At 36.2% G+C, this 14,644-nt stretch overlaps 1 protein-coding gene across 2 annotated transcripts in view; it reads left to right on the top strand.

Annotated features, from left to right (window-relative positions):
• The window catches only part of LOC145632467 (uncharacterized), a 31,259-nt gene that overhangs the window by 8,715 nt on the left and 7,900 nt on the right, over window positions 1–14,644 (top strand). For both annotated transcript variants that reach the window (XM_081684850.1, XM_081684849.1), the window contains exons 6-18: window positions 2,567–2,668; window positions 2,799–2,864; window positions 3,606–3,716; window positions 3,791–3,852; window positions 5,155–5,199; window positions 8,039–8,112; window positions 8,728–8,795; window positions 13,410–13,478; window positions 13,568–13,668; window positions 13,749–13,830; window positions 13,943–14,021; window positions 14,101–14,188; window positions 14,277–14,430. In XM_081684850.1, coding sequence (XP_081540976.1) covers window positions 2,567–2,668; window positions 2,799–2,864; window positions 3,606–3,716; window positions 3,791–3,852; window positions 5,155–5,199; window positions 8,039–8,112; window positions 8,728–8,795; window positions 13,410–13,478; window positions 13,568–13,668; window positions 13,749–13,830; window positions 13,943–14,021; window positions 14,101–14,188; window positions 14,277–14,430 — 1,101 coding nt within the window. The remainder of the gene's footprint in view (window positions 1–2,566; window positions 2,669–2,798; window positions 2,865–3,605; window positions 3,717–3,790; window positions 3,853–5,154; window positions 5,200–8,038; window positions 8,113–8,727; window positions 8,796–13,409; window positions 13,479–13,567; window positions 13,669–13,748; window positions 13,831–13,942; window positions 14,022–14,100; window positions 14,189–14,276; window positions 14,431–14,644) is intronic.

The raw sequence follows: 14,644 nt of genomic DNA, 5'->3' as shown, positions 1-14,644 counted from the left end.
TTTACCCCTTCTTACCCATATCGACACGACACGACCCGGACTGGGTACACACAGTCTGGTTGTGCACTTGGACATGGCAACGACAGTGAAGAAAAGAGGGAGAGGAGAGAGGAGAGAGAACAAGGGGGTAGCCATGGTTTCAAAACTTGAATATTCTGCATTGGAAAAATTGAGAGAAAAGAAAAGAGGTAGAGGAGAGAGTATGAGGTTGGTAAAAGTTAAAGGAGTACAAATTATGGGGAATGTGGCCACAACTGTCTTTCTTTTATTTTTTTTTATAATAAAAAAGGCATATGTTTTAAAGTAGAATTTTTATTTAAAAGATACCACTCCTTTTTTTACTTACCTTTTGACTAGAAATTACATTTGATTTGTATGTGTTGGACTTTTAAATTTAAAACGTCTATTTAAAACTATTACTGGAAATAAGATTTTTGCCGTGTCCCCATACCAGTGTCCAAAACTCGGACAGAGTCCTCGTGTCCTAAAATTACTGGAATCCTCTGAGTCCATGTAACATAGTATTTCCTTGTAACTTTTTTTTATTATTGAAAAATTTTAATTTTTAATTGGAAATTTCACTAGGAAAAACCTTTTAAAGTGGCAACTAAAGACCTGATTTTATTTATTTTTTGTTAAAGACAACCAAAAAGCTACTCTCCAGCATTGACTTGGTCTTTTACGGCGTTGACCCCCCATGTGCAGGTCACATGCCCCTTATTTTACTAATCCCACTCCCTTTCTTCTAATTCCCCCCTAATTTCCCTTTTTCACTCTCTCGTTTCAAATCCTCTTCAATTAAACCCTTCTTCTCTCTCCTCTTTTCAAAAAATGAGGTAATAAATCATCTTCAACCTATTTTCCACCATGGCGTCACCCTTAACCTCCAAATTAATCAATGAAGATGTGAAGTGAAGTAAATTTACGCTCGCCCTAAACAGTAAGTTACTTAATGCATTGTATTAAAATGTTATTTCTTTCCTTTTTGGGTATTTTTTGCTGAAATTGTTGTGCCATGGTTAAGAACAAAGCAAGGAAGGTAGTTGTGTCATGTTATAAGAAGTTAAGGGGACCAATTACAAAGTCACATTACTCACATATGATATCCTTTATTAGAACCCCGAACCCCGAACCCCGAACCCCAAACCCCGAACCCGAACCCGAACCCTAACCCTAACCCTGAACCCTAAAGATTAGAAACTATTGTTGTTAGCGCAAATTCAAAAAGGATTTTTAAAATTACCTGCAAATTTGATGAAATGTCCAAGAATTACAAAACATTCTAAAAGTATCCTTGGTCAAAATTAATTGCCAAACACAGTAACTGAAATTAATCCAAACTACCTTGCTTGATTGAGAGAACAACATAATAAGAGAGGAAAGGATTTGAAATGAGAGAGTGAAAGAGGGAAATTAGGGGGGAATTAGGAGAAAGGGGGTGGGATTGGTATATGGGTCACGTGATCTACACACGGGGGTCAATGTTGGAATGTGAGCCTAGATTGTCTTTAACATAAAAAATAAAAAAATAAAAATTAGAATCAGGTTTTTAGTTGTCAAAAAGTATTGTAAGGTTTTTCCTGACAAAAAAGTTATTTTAAAAGGTTTTTCCTACAAAATTTCCTTTTTAATTTTCATTTTTTTAAAATCAAAATACAAGTAATTTTTTTGTCTTTTTCTTTTCTTTTATCCTTTGCTAAAATTCACTATGGCTGCGAAGATCTTTTTAGTCAGCCGTTGGATAAATAGTGTCCCTCCTTTCTGGCTGAACAAGACCAACATTACTGTTTTCAAATTAAGGTGGAAATTAATCTAATAGCATTTTCTAATAAAAATAAAATGTAGAGTAGTTGTTGTCATCGATGGAGGTTATACAATTTATATCGTAGAGTGGCTATTAACTCCAAAAGAAGAAAGAGAAAAAGATGTAATATTATTTTTGCATTTTTTATAATCAATAACTATATATTAAAAGACACACCAGCAATGACACGTGTCAAATTCTGGTGTGTCTTTAGTTTTTTTTTAAAAATTTTAAAATAATTTTTTGTAAGAAAGTTATCAATAAGTATATACTTAAAGACACACTAGCAATGACACGTGTCTATTTCTGGTGTGTCTATAGTTTTTTTAAAGATTTAAAATAATTTTTTTTAAGGAAGTTATTTTGAAAAAGTTTGTATTTGTCAACAATATATATGAGCAAAAATATTTACCTTTCTTATGTTGATATGCAATTAATAACTACAGAGTAATAATGAAATAAATAATCATTCGTAAAACAATATAATTCTGATGGAATATTTTTAAGAATATAATCTTAATTGAATATACATTAACTCATTTACAAAAAATTTTATTTATATTTTTCTATATAGAAATCACTATACTATAAAAATGGAGAAATTTATAAAAATTACAAATTAATTCAATATATAAATGGACTGGACTTTTCTTATAAATTTCTTTTATTAAAAAGTCCAACAGTTTTTGACGCATTAAATACCACCTATTTATGCGTCATTGTTCTTGTTTTCTATGTTCATTTGGAGGCTGATGTATGTAGATAAATGCTAGTGATGACCGGTCATCGGCTACTATTGAGGCGAAGATCTTAGATGCAGTGCAAATGAACTCAGTCATGGCTCATTCTAAACCCAAGTGTTTGGTAGGTGATGTAATCCGTTATTTTTTTCAATGTATTCTACAAGTTTAAAGAGCTGAGAGCTCCAATACCCTGGTTTTTTAGTTTAATAAAATATTATCCGGTTAAAAAAATATACAACTAATCTCAACAGGTAATTGATGAAATTGATGGAGCACTAGGGGATGGAAAGGGTGCAGTGGAGGTCATTTTAAAAATGGTATGAACTTTTTACCTCTTATCCGTTCATTTTAGTATTCATTATCATTTTATCTTTGATTATAAAGAGGCTTGATAGTTGATACCACTTTGGATTTTTAGTTAAACAACTAATATCCTCCTCAAAGAAGTGGAATTGCTTAGAGAGATGTAAATTCAAAATGGGGAATTTATGCTGTGGAGGCCTCTTTTATGTTTGCTCAAATACCTTTTTTCTAGGTTCCTTGTTTCTTTCGATAAGTTATATAGAAATTCGTGAAATGAATTCGAAGAGGGTGTCAATGACTCAATGCTGTATATAAGGAGGGATAAATTTACTCAGTTACTCTTATTATACCCTCAAATAATCACATACTATTTTGGGCTGGAAATGTTGTCACCTTTTGTAAAATAGTACGGAGTAATAGTTGATGATTATTTTTCTACATCTACCACTTAAGGGATGGGGAATAAGAAATTAATCCAACTATTTATTTAATAGTGTATTTGTTAAAATAATGCCATATTTAATCATATCAAAATTCTTCTTTGTGTCGGATTTTAACAGTCTGTTTTAGCTGAGTACTTGCTTTGTATCAATCGATATGTAATGGTGCTTTATGGCTTGGGAATCATTGGCATAACAAGTTAAATTTTCAATGCATATCTGCTATTCATTGTTTATGGCTGCTGTTAAAAACCATGTTTGAAGTGTATATGTTTTGATTTTCCTAGAAAGCACATTAACAACTGCCTTGTCCAGGTTGCGGCAGAAAAGAAGTCTTATGATGGAAATGAAGCCTCTATCAAAGAGGGACGATATGAAACGAAATCGTTGAATAGGGGGCGCAAAGTCGTGTCTCTGTCACGACCGGTAAGATTAGATTTAATTTTGGACACTTAATAATATGTTTTTAGTTTGTCAAATTAATTGAATACAATTTGCAGATAATTTGCATATGCAATGATCTCTATGCTCCTTCATTAAGGTCTTTGCGACATGTAGCAAAGTGAGTTCCTCCCTCTTCTCATTAGGTGTAACATGTTTACATTTCAAGATGTCCTTTATTTTTTAATACCTTAATTAAATATTCTATCATCAGTCTACATCTTATGTTTTGAGCTTTTGTAAGGATATTTTAATCATGGTACGAGCCAAGAAATTGGTTTCATAAAACTTTGTGTATCCATTATTAATTCAAGGACATAATGTATGTAGAAATGGGGTGAAGTGCCACTTTAGTTCTTCCATTCCATCACTCCATTTGAAGTTGGATGACACCTACACACCATCAGAGTTCAACAATTTGCTTTTTTCATAAAAATAACCCTTCTTAAGTCCATTTTTGAAAGTGATTCTTTTTCCGTTTTGGTGTGTTCACGAATGTTTGACTCACTTTTACAGTATTCCATTTTTGGCAACTTCTTTTACTACCTTATGTCCTTACCCTTTTTAGTTTTTACCCCACACTATTTACACCTTTCCACTCTCTCTTTTACCTTATTCACCTTTTTTCCAAACACACCCTGCCTTTTTACTCTATCCACCTTCATCTTACACCCACCCACCTTTGTAAATTTGCCTTTCTACAGTAAGTGAGTCAAACTTTCGGGAATAGAGGGAGTACATAGTTTTTGACTTTTGATTGTGTAGCTATATAGAAGTTTTGACTTTTGATGTATTCTTTTTATATTTATTTTATTATTTGCTTTTTGGTTGATTAGTATAAATTTTTTGTTATTATTGCGAAGAGGTGGTTTGAGTTTTTAAGTTATGAGAGAAATATATAGCTTTGTAGCAAGATGAAATGGAGCTAAGTATGAGATTTTATGGACTCAATGTCGGAAATTGCATTAGAGAAACTGCACTAAAACATAAGGTAGATATGTTATATTATTTGATTTAGTAAAAAATATTGGTTTCTAGTTTAGCTCTTAAGCACGTGTTCCATAATTCTAATTACTCATGCATGTAGTGTGGTGAAGTTTTCTCTTACATGGTAAGGTTACTCTGTATGATTTCTTTTTTAAGAGCTCTTCTAGACGCTAAGCACTATGCTTACCTTAATTCAAACCCTTTTAATTGAAAAAAGTCTACACTTTAATCGAAGGTTGTTAGAACCTTAAAACTATTTTCGATAAAACTACGAATTTTGAATCCTAAAAATATTTCATTCATCAATAGTGGACTATTCATTTTGGATGTTTGGTTGTGTTATGTATCGCTTATGTAAATTGTTTAAACATCATTGTATATTATGTTGTTTTTTAATTTTCCTAATTGTTGAATTGGCTCTTTTTGTGCCTTGCAGGGTTCATGTATTTTCTAAGCCAACTTTAAACCGTGTGGTAAATAGGTAATATTAATAGCATTTAGACAATTAATTATGTGATTATAACATAATGAAGCCTTATGCTTTATATATAAAACTCCTTCATTTTCCCTGTCCATTAGCTTGATCTTTTATCTTATACTAAAACTCTTTGCCTCCTCTTATCTCTTATACGAGCAAGTCTAACAGTGTCAAGGTCGGCTAATATGAATCGTGATAAGAAATTGTACGATATAAAAAGGGACATAACAAGATTATCAGTTATATGAGTTTGAAAAAAGGTGTGTAAAGTGATAAAAGAAAGAACATCCAGGAAAAATGAAGGGTGTTTTAAAAGATTACAAAAAATTTAATTCAAGAAAGTGTTAAAGAGGTGGTTAAAACATCTAGAGTAATAAAATTAAGGTTTGAGAAAACACTATACTAAGATAATTTTAAAACATATATAATAATAAAGAGAAATGATAAAATACTTTGACTGAGGTTTTAGGTTAGAGAGAAAACTAATAAAATATGGTATAAAGTTACCATATATAGAAGTGTACAAAGTTTAAAAAAAAAAATTAAAAAATAAAAAAAAATAAAAAATTGAAAAAATAGAGGGAGTGAAAAGCTATTTACAAATCTACGATTCCTACAAGATTCATTCCAAAATACAAATAACACTAAAAGGAGGAATTGTTAGTAGAAAACAGCTTAAATCCACTACCTCCCTTTATAAGTGTAACACTTTCATTTCTGGAAAAATACTCCATTTTAATAGTATATATCTCTCCTCTCATGGTCCTTACTCAAACCCACTACTATTTATATTTTATTTTTTTATTATTTCTTTCCCATCCTACCTTACTTATGGGATTAAGGCTTTGTTTGATTGATTGATTGATTTCTTTTCCTTTCATATACCTTACTTTTCAAAAAAATATTAACCCCACTATCTTTTCTTTGATTTTTTAATGCTCTAACTATACCACACCACTTACATCTTTTTATTTGAAAGTCAATTAATTTACTTAAAACTAGTTGGTTAAAGTGTAGCACTTAAATAAAAAAAAAAAATTAAAAGGGGGGGGGGGGGGGAGTTTATAGGGGACAGAGAATATAAACACACCAAAGGTCCCGATTAACCTTTTGCTCTTACACCATGTATGTCTTTTTTGCTTCCCTTCCAGAATTTTTTGCACGAAATACACTAGGTGAATCTCCCATCCATAACCTTAAATTCTCCATATTCTTTAATTGTATGATACTTCCAAAATTAAATCAGCACCACTTTATACCTCTCAATCATTTTTTTGTTGGGGGGGGGGGGGGGTATATAAGTACAGATTTAGGTATCAGACAGAAAGAGGTTGCTCTCCATTTTATGCATCTTCCCAGAAACGTGATCTTTTCCCATACCCTAACCCGTGAGAAAAATTTTCAAGTGTCCTTGATCATCCCAACCATATTGAAACAAGCCATTCTTGCTATGATGACATCATATCACAAAGACTGATGCTTCAGAGGAAACCTCCACCATCCCTTTTGTACCAAAGCATTATTTTTTGAGGTCAATGTTAGAAACACTAACTACCCTGTGGCTTTGGATGATACACCAAATCCAATTTTATAAAATCGTCCTTCTAAATTTTGACACTTGAACTCCAGGCCACAAGAATGGGCTTTGAGCAAAGAAAGATAACAGAGTTATACATGATGAAAAGATTGGATGAGGGAAATCCGTTTCCTAGTGAGAAATCATTTTTTCTCACCGGTTTAACCTCTCTGATATCACTGTAAATTCGTAAAGAGTGTCTCCCATATAATACTCAATATGGGTTGCCCCCAGGAGGCATGATCAAATAACTTAGGAGTCGTATTGCCTCCTCACAACCAATCTCATCTTCTAAATTCAAAGATGATATGCTAAGCTTTCACTGCAAAAATGAGCTTGCAGCCCTGAATCATTCAGATAATGATTTTCTTTGGGTCTGTAGAACCAAGTGCACCCAAAATATATTGTTGTTAGAAAAAGGAAAATCATAACAAGAATATGCTGTAGATATTGGAGGAATGTATAAGTTAACAGTTATTGGAAATCTTTATGTCTAGCAATCAAGCTGAAAACACCTTTTTTGGAAGCATACTCCTATTTTGGAAACATACTAGCATAAATTAAATTGATCACGTTAAATACTTTCAAGCTTTAAAATGTGCTGAGCCCAAACCTACTAAGTCCATTAAGGATTTCAATATCCTATAAATACCCTTTTTCTCTCCCAATGGAGACATTTGAACTCACAAAGTCCTCTTGAAATTCTCCCTGAAAAGTAGTTAAAAAGTACACTAAATTTGTGTTGAATGTTCAAATACATTCAAAATGGATTAAAGCTTCATAAGCCTCCTTCGGTCAATTCAAACAAAACTTAAAAAATTCAGGTTTACATCATCTAAAGTCACCCTACACTCAAATAGAATAAGAGGACTTAGTTTATTTTCTTATAAACAACAATACAAAGACTGTACCTATTACATTGTAACTGAAAATTCGTATATTACTTTATTTCTCGTCTTTATTTATTTAGACTCGAAATTTGTGTAAACAAAGGGTCTTATAGTTTTTTTCAATTACCGCCTTTTCTGTTTCCATTTCTCTAAACACTAAACTTAAGTAACGGGAAAGTAAATCTAGTATTAGAGGGAGCAAGAATTCACTTATAAAAATGAGCCTGCTATTAAATTCTTGACAGTATTACTACAGTCCAGTCAACAGTTTCCATCACGCTTATATTTTTGTTTTGGTGCATTCTTTCTCGCTGGGTTCGCTCATTTTCATTTCAGTGTTTGTAAAGTGACAGATATTATAATATGATCTCTATAGGCTGAAGTACATTTGTAGCAGGGAGGGAATGAAGACAAGTTCCATTGCATTGACTGCACTTGCTGAATGCACAGGTGAATGGCTGTCTATGTTAGCACTTTGCTGTGTGTTTGTACTTAACTAATGAAATTTGATATTTCTGCAGCTTGACCTTTGATGTCCATGTTTGATGCAATTTTTATTCTTACCTCATTGCCTGATATCATGTAAAAATTGATGGAAGAACATTGTACTCGGTGTTCTCATTGTTTTATCTTGCTAAAGTGTGATTAGCGCTTCTCAAAATAGGAAACATAGTTATGGAGAGCAATCTTTTCTCGCTTTTTCTGTTATCCTTTTCTTTGGGATGTTGGGGCGGAGAGGAGGGGAAGCGGAGGTGGAGTCAGGCAGGTCTTGGTCTTTTGGAGCCTTGGAAATGAGGCAAAGGATCTTGAAATTTTTGAATCTTAAAAGAGGAAGCTCTGGATTGACATATGATGCATTTGTCTTTTAAAGGCCTTAGAAGTTGTGAGTAAACGTGCGACACTTTGTAACTTAATTTGCTCAATCTAGGATCTCTGAGGTTTATTCTGTATTTTGAGTTTTTGTAGGTTTCAAACGACTGATGAATGTATTTTTTTTCTTTAATTGATTGATTCATACATTTTTTGTTGTTCCTCTGCCTGCTGGATTTTTTTTTTTTAAATCAGAATGTGATATACGCTCGTGCTTGAACACAATCCAGTTTCTTCACAAGAAAAAGGAATCTCTGAATCTGGTAAATCCCTTTTTTATTTTTTTTATTTTTTTTGGAAAAACTCACTTTGATTGACCAATTTTAGTTATCTACCATATTATCCGTGGGGAACTCAAATGCAGCTGGCTTTGTTTGCTAAACTCTTCCTTCAGGCAAAGATATATCAGTGCTAATTCTTTGACTTCTGCAAATAAATGCTACTTCTGTTCCTAAAAGATGTTTCCATTTGCTTTATTGCACAGTTGTCAATGCGTTTTTGTAGTATCAATGTCTTTAAATATGTGCTATAAAAAGTACTAGCATAAATTAAATAATTTAAAGTTTTAGCTGCTTTGTTGCACAGTTGTCAATGCGTTTTAGTGGTTCGGATTCTTATAGATTTTAGGGGGAGTATTAGATATCATTTGGATTAAAATTATTTACATTCAGTATTGAAATACGAAGTATATTTTAGTAACAGAGGTGGTGCTCAATAATTTAAAGTTTAGCTGCTGGTTGATTGTACCGCTCATACGGATTCTAGTGGTGATTTGAGAATGGTTTTGTAACTGTGTCTCAATTTGGGTTCAAACTTGTATTGTACTTTATGGGCACTGAAATCTGCTTGCTTCAATATACTGCTCCCTTTGTTTCCGAAAGATGTACCCATTTTCCAAATTCCATTTTGAGGTGGTTTTTATTTTATATGATTTATTGCAATGCACCCACCACCACCTATCACCATCACATACAAGAGAAGGGCTAGACAGCAAGGACAGCAGGAGCAGAACCGTAACAAGAGCCCTCCCCCCACTACATGAACAGGCAGCAACGGTCTATTACAGAGGTGCAGCAGGACAGCTTTGGAGTATTAGCTAGTTTACCATGGTAACTCAGTAGAAGACAAGTAATAGTAAAGTTAGTAATTAAGGCTTGTTGCCAACCCTTGTAATGTAGTGGTAGTATAAATAGTAGTTGTCCCTAAGGCATTAGGCATTCAGAAATTTGTAAGCAAACACTTGGAGAGTTATGGCCTAAAGCCATATTTATCATTCGCAAGCTTTGAGCTTATTCAATCAAACATACAACCTTTCGTCCTAAATTGTTGTTGAGTCACGCTAGTCGTTGAGCGGACATGCCTCCGACGCCGCTGACCGTGACGCCGGAGCGAGTGGCGGCACTCGAAGAAAGAGTGAAAAAAATATGCGAAAAACTCGGTGAAGGGGAAAACTCACTTCAACACGCGCTGTTAAAGAAACAGGATGAGAACGTTGATGAGGTGAGGCAATCGATGGAGGGATAAATGGACCGTTACGGCAAGCCGACACGAGAAAGCCATGGATGAGATTCGCAGTGCCCTGAAGGCCTGGAAACAGCCTAACACGGTGAACGAAGAGGTGGAGCAGTCACTGGGCCTTGGTGGCTTCCACGACTCACCCAAGCTGAACGGAAACTTTAATGAGCCGCCCATCGGAGCAGGGGGCCTTAATGGCATTCAATTCGGGAATTTGGCGACTGGATTCGGGGGTCGGTACCGACACCAAGGTGAGGGCAACGACAACCGAGGTAATTGGAAATTTCGAAAGCTTGATATGCCAATCTCTGATGGGAACGACAATTCGCAGCGAGCAATACTTTCAGTTCTACCATCTCGCGGAGGTGGAGAAGTTGCAGGCCGCAGTGGTGGCAATGGACGGAGACGCCTTGAGGTGGTACCAGTGGGAAAGCCGACGCCGACCTCTCGGTGGGGACGATCTGAAAGGGCGCGTGCTCACTCAATTCCGGCCGGTGAACGCCGGGACGCTGCACGAGCGGTGGTTGGCAGTGGAGCAAACCACCACCGTCGTGGAGCACAAACGAGTGTCCATAGAGAAAGCTTCGCCATTGATGGACGTTCCCGAAAGCATGATGAAAGGGCAATTCATAACTGGACTTAAGGAGGAGATAAGGGTAGAGATTCGACTACTTAACCCATTGACCCTAGAAGACGCTATAGATCTGGCGATTCGAGTTGAAGAAAGAAATCGGGTCAACAACTCCAGGAAGTCTGGTGGGGCTTTCACCAAACCCGGACCCTATTCGTGTTTTAATCGGAGCCCTGCAACCACTTGGTTTGGAGCCAGCCCAACCCACAAACACAAAGCCCAACCCATTTTCCTTACAACCTTAATCGCACCCTCAGCCAAAACAACCTTACCCCATCCAACCAAACACCCTAATCTTCAGTGGCTTCAGCCAAGCCACTAGCCCTACCCGAAACACTACAACCACCACCCGATTTAGCGGCGATGTACGGCGGTTGACAGAGAGGGAAATCGCTGATAAGAAAGCCAAAGGTTTGTGCTTCCGATGTGACGGGCGGTGGACGGGACCCACCCACGTCTGCACGACCAAGGGCTTGAGTGTGTTACTCGTTGAAGAAGAAGAGACGGAGGAACAAGGGGAGTTGCAAATCATTGAGAACGAGGTGGAAGAGGAGGAGGTGGTAAAACCGACGGCTTGTTCAATGAATTCTCTAGTTGGGTTGACTATCCCGAAGACAATGAAGCTGAAAGGATCCATACGACGGACGCCAGTGGTGGTGATGATCGACCCCGGCGCCACCCACAATTTTATATCCACGGAGACCGTGGAAAAGCTTGGAATTCTGATCACCGGAACTAACTCCTTTGGGGTCTCGTTAGGCAATGGTGAAACCGTAAAAGGGCGTGGCACTTGCTGTGGAGTCCAAGTGAAGTTGAAGTCAGGAGGAATTTCTGCCATTGCAACTAGGAAATTCGGATTTGATGTTGGGAGTCCAATGGCTCGAAAAATTGGGGGAAATTCTGACTAATTGGAAGTTGCAAAGGATGAGTTTTATGGTGGGAAATGATGAGGTGGTCCTCCATGCGGATCTGAGTTTGGCGCGAAAAGGAATCACCATGATCAATTGAGGAAGGAGAATAGGGGCTTGTTGGTGGAATTGAGTAGTTTGGAAGGGGAGAAGAAAGAACAGGAAGTCGTTGAGGTTCCTGCCTTCTTGACGGAAGTGATAGGTGATTATCAAGAGGTCTTCGCCGGCCCAAAAGGATTGCCACCGAAGACCTCAATCATCCTTAAGGAAGGGAGTAACCCTGTTAGTGTTAGGCCCTATCGGTAACCGCGATTTCAAAAGGATGAAATCGAGAAGCTCATTCGCGAAATGCTTGAGGCCGGGAGGATTAAACCGTCCACTAGTCTCTTCTCAAGCCCCAGTCTTTTGGTCAAAAAGGACGGATCGTGGCGGTTTTGTGTTCCGATTATCGGGCCTTGAATAAGGAAACTGTACCCGAAAAATACCCGATACTGGTAATTGACGAGCTACTTGATGAGTTGAGCGGAGCACAAGTGTTCTCCAAATTGGACCTCAAAGCCGGCTATCACTAAATTTTGGTTCGGCCGGAAGACACTCATAAAACCGCCTTTCGAACCCATGAAGGGCACTATGAACGAGGTCTAGACAGCAAGGACAGCAGGAGCAGAACCATAACATACAAGAGAAGGGCTAGACAGCAAGGACAGCAGGAGCAGAACCATAACAAGAGCCCTCCCCCCACTACATGAACAGGCAGCAACGGTCTATTACAGAGGTGCAGCAGGACAGCTTTGGAGTATTAGCTAGTTTACCATGGTAACTCAGTAGAAGACAAGTAATAGTAAAGTTAGTAATTAAGGCTTGTTGCCAACTCTTGTAATGTAGTGGTCGTATAAATAGTAGTTGTCCCTAAGGCATTAGGCATTCAGAAATTTGTAAGCAAACACTTGGAGAGTTATGGCCTAAAGCCATATTTATCATTCGCAAGCTTTGAGCTTATTCAATCAAACATACAACCTTCGGCCTAAATTGGTGTTGAGTCACGCTAGTCCGTTGCATTTATTTTGTTTTGGGTTAGCTAACTATACTGTCTTACCTCTTTATGTCCATTGTTTTTACACCCACTCAACTCTCCTAGAAACAAGAGTCAATAGTAAATGGGTATATCAAAATCAAATGGAGGGAGTATGTGGTCTAGAAATTAGGTTTGGAAATTGCTTTGGATGACCATACTGCTAATTGTTGATTTCAAACAATTTTACCCAAGTAAAGATATGCTTTGATATACATAATGGGTATGGGAATGCAATATGTTACCTAGTTTTGTTAAATTGGCCTAAAATTATACTGCTGTATTATGTACCACTAACCAATTCGCACATTTTAGTTCGTGGCTCAAAATAGAATCATCAAATTAGTTAACAAGGGAATGTATTCTACAGTTTAATCTTCTGTCTACGAAGAAAATATTAAACATGGCCCTCCTCATGTTTTCGAGCTTATTTGTGCACATTGTCTGGGAAAATTTACACACCATCGTATATATACACAATGTAGTAGGAGTAAACTATTAGTCCAAGGGAAAATTCAATAAGTACCATCTTTTCTTTTGAACTTGTACCTATCCATTTCAACTGTATTGTCGGGGAATATTAATTCAATTTTTTTTTTAGTTTATTTTTCATTTGTTTGTTTCTTTGTAATAAGTGGGTGAAGTTAAAGAAGAGAAATTTATACATTGTATGCCTTTGAAATTTATAAGTTATTTACAGGGAGGGTAGGATGATATTGTATGCCTTTGACCTGTATTTGAATCTATCTAGGTGGCATTAAGCTCCCAAGTGATTGGTCGAAAGGACATGACAAGAAGTATTTTTGATGTATGGAAAGAGGTGAGGTGAAGTAGTGGCTGATTCTATTGATCTTGATTGGCCAAATCTAGTATAAAGATTTTCATGTCTGATCACTCAAACCTTTCTAGGTATTCCAAAAGAGGAAACCAAAGCAAAGCCGAGAATGTAATATCAATTCAAGAAAGTCATATGATGCAAATGAATTTTTGTACTCTTTGGTTTCTTATCGGTATGTAGTGTGTTTGTGGCTAAAAGATACTTTCTACGCACGTAGCGCATTTGATGATAATTTGGGCCACAATGATGCAGGAGTGATAATGAATTAATTTTTGATGGAATTCATGAGAACTTTTTGCAGCTTCGTTATCACGACCCGATGCTCCAGAAGACGGTAGACCTTGTGCATATGCTGTGAATCTTTAGTTCCTACTTTAACAAGGATTAATATTCTTGAATCAATAGTTAAACCTGTACTGACATCTGAATTTCATGGGTTTTTGAAGGTACATTGCCTTGATACTCTTGGTGTTTCTGACTTACTCCATCAATATGTTCTCCGTTCACATAATATGTCTCTTTCTGGTAAGATGCAATTATGTATATATGTATATTTAATTAGAGAAGATTCACTTCACATACCTTACAACTCATTCTTTGGCAGTGTATTATCCTTCACTCACTATCACAATACATCAGCTGCTGGCTCGTGTAGAAACACCTTCTATTGAATGGCCTAAATCATTTCAGAGGTATCTACGATCATGGCAAAACCTCTGATATTAATGCCCAAAACTGAAAAATATTGCCTTTTGTTCATAACTTGGAGCAAACTCTCAGGTATCGCTCATTGCTGATGGAAAAGTTGGAAAGGTTAAGATCTTGGCAATCTAAAATTGCACCATGTATTTCAAGGCATCTATCAGTGAATTCTTTTGTCGAAGATACTATATCTCCATTACTGCATATTCTCTCTCCAGCTGATGTTAGACCAGTAATTACCTTACCTGATTCTTTTCTACGTTACCTTAATGAATGAATTGTGTAAAACCTGTCATTATTGTATCGATGATGTTTGTATGTGTTTCTCTGTGCCTTGCTGTAATTTTTTTAAAAAAATTAGTCATTGGCTTTAAAAGTACTGAGTTCTGGCTGTTTAAAATACTCTCAACCTCAGTTAATAATAAAAGCTTAAGATAGGTAGATAT

This window comes from Chenopodium album, chromosome 5 (assembly GCF_948465745.1).
Source record: "Chenopodium album chromosome 5, dcCheAlbu1.1, whole genome shotgun sequence".
Lineage (NCBI taxonomy): Eukaryota > Viridiplantae > Streptophyta > Magnoliopsida > Caryophyllales > Amaranthaceae > Chenopodium > Chenopodium album.
This window is presented reverse-complemented; position numbering and strand designations above follow the sequence as displayed.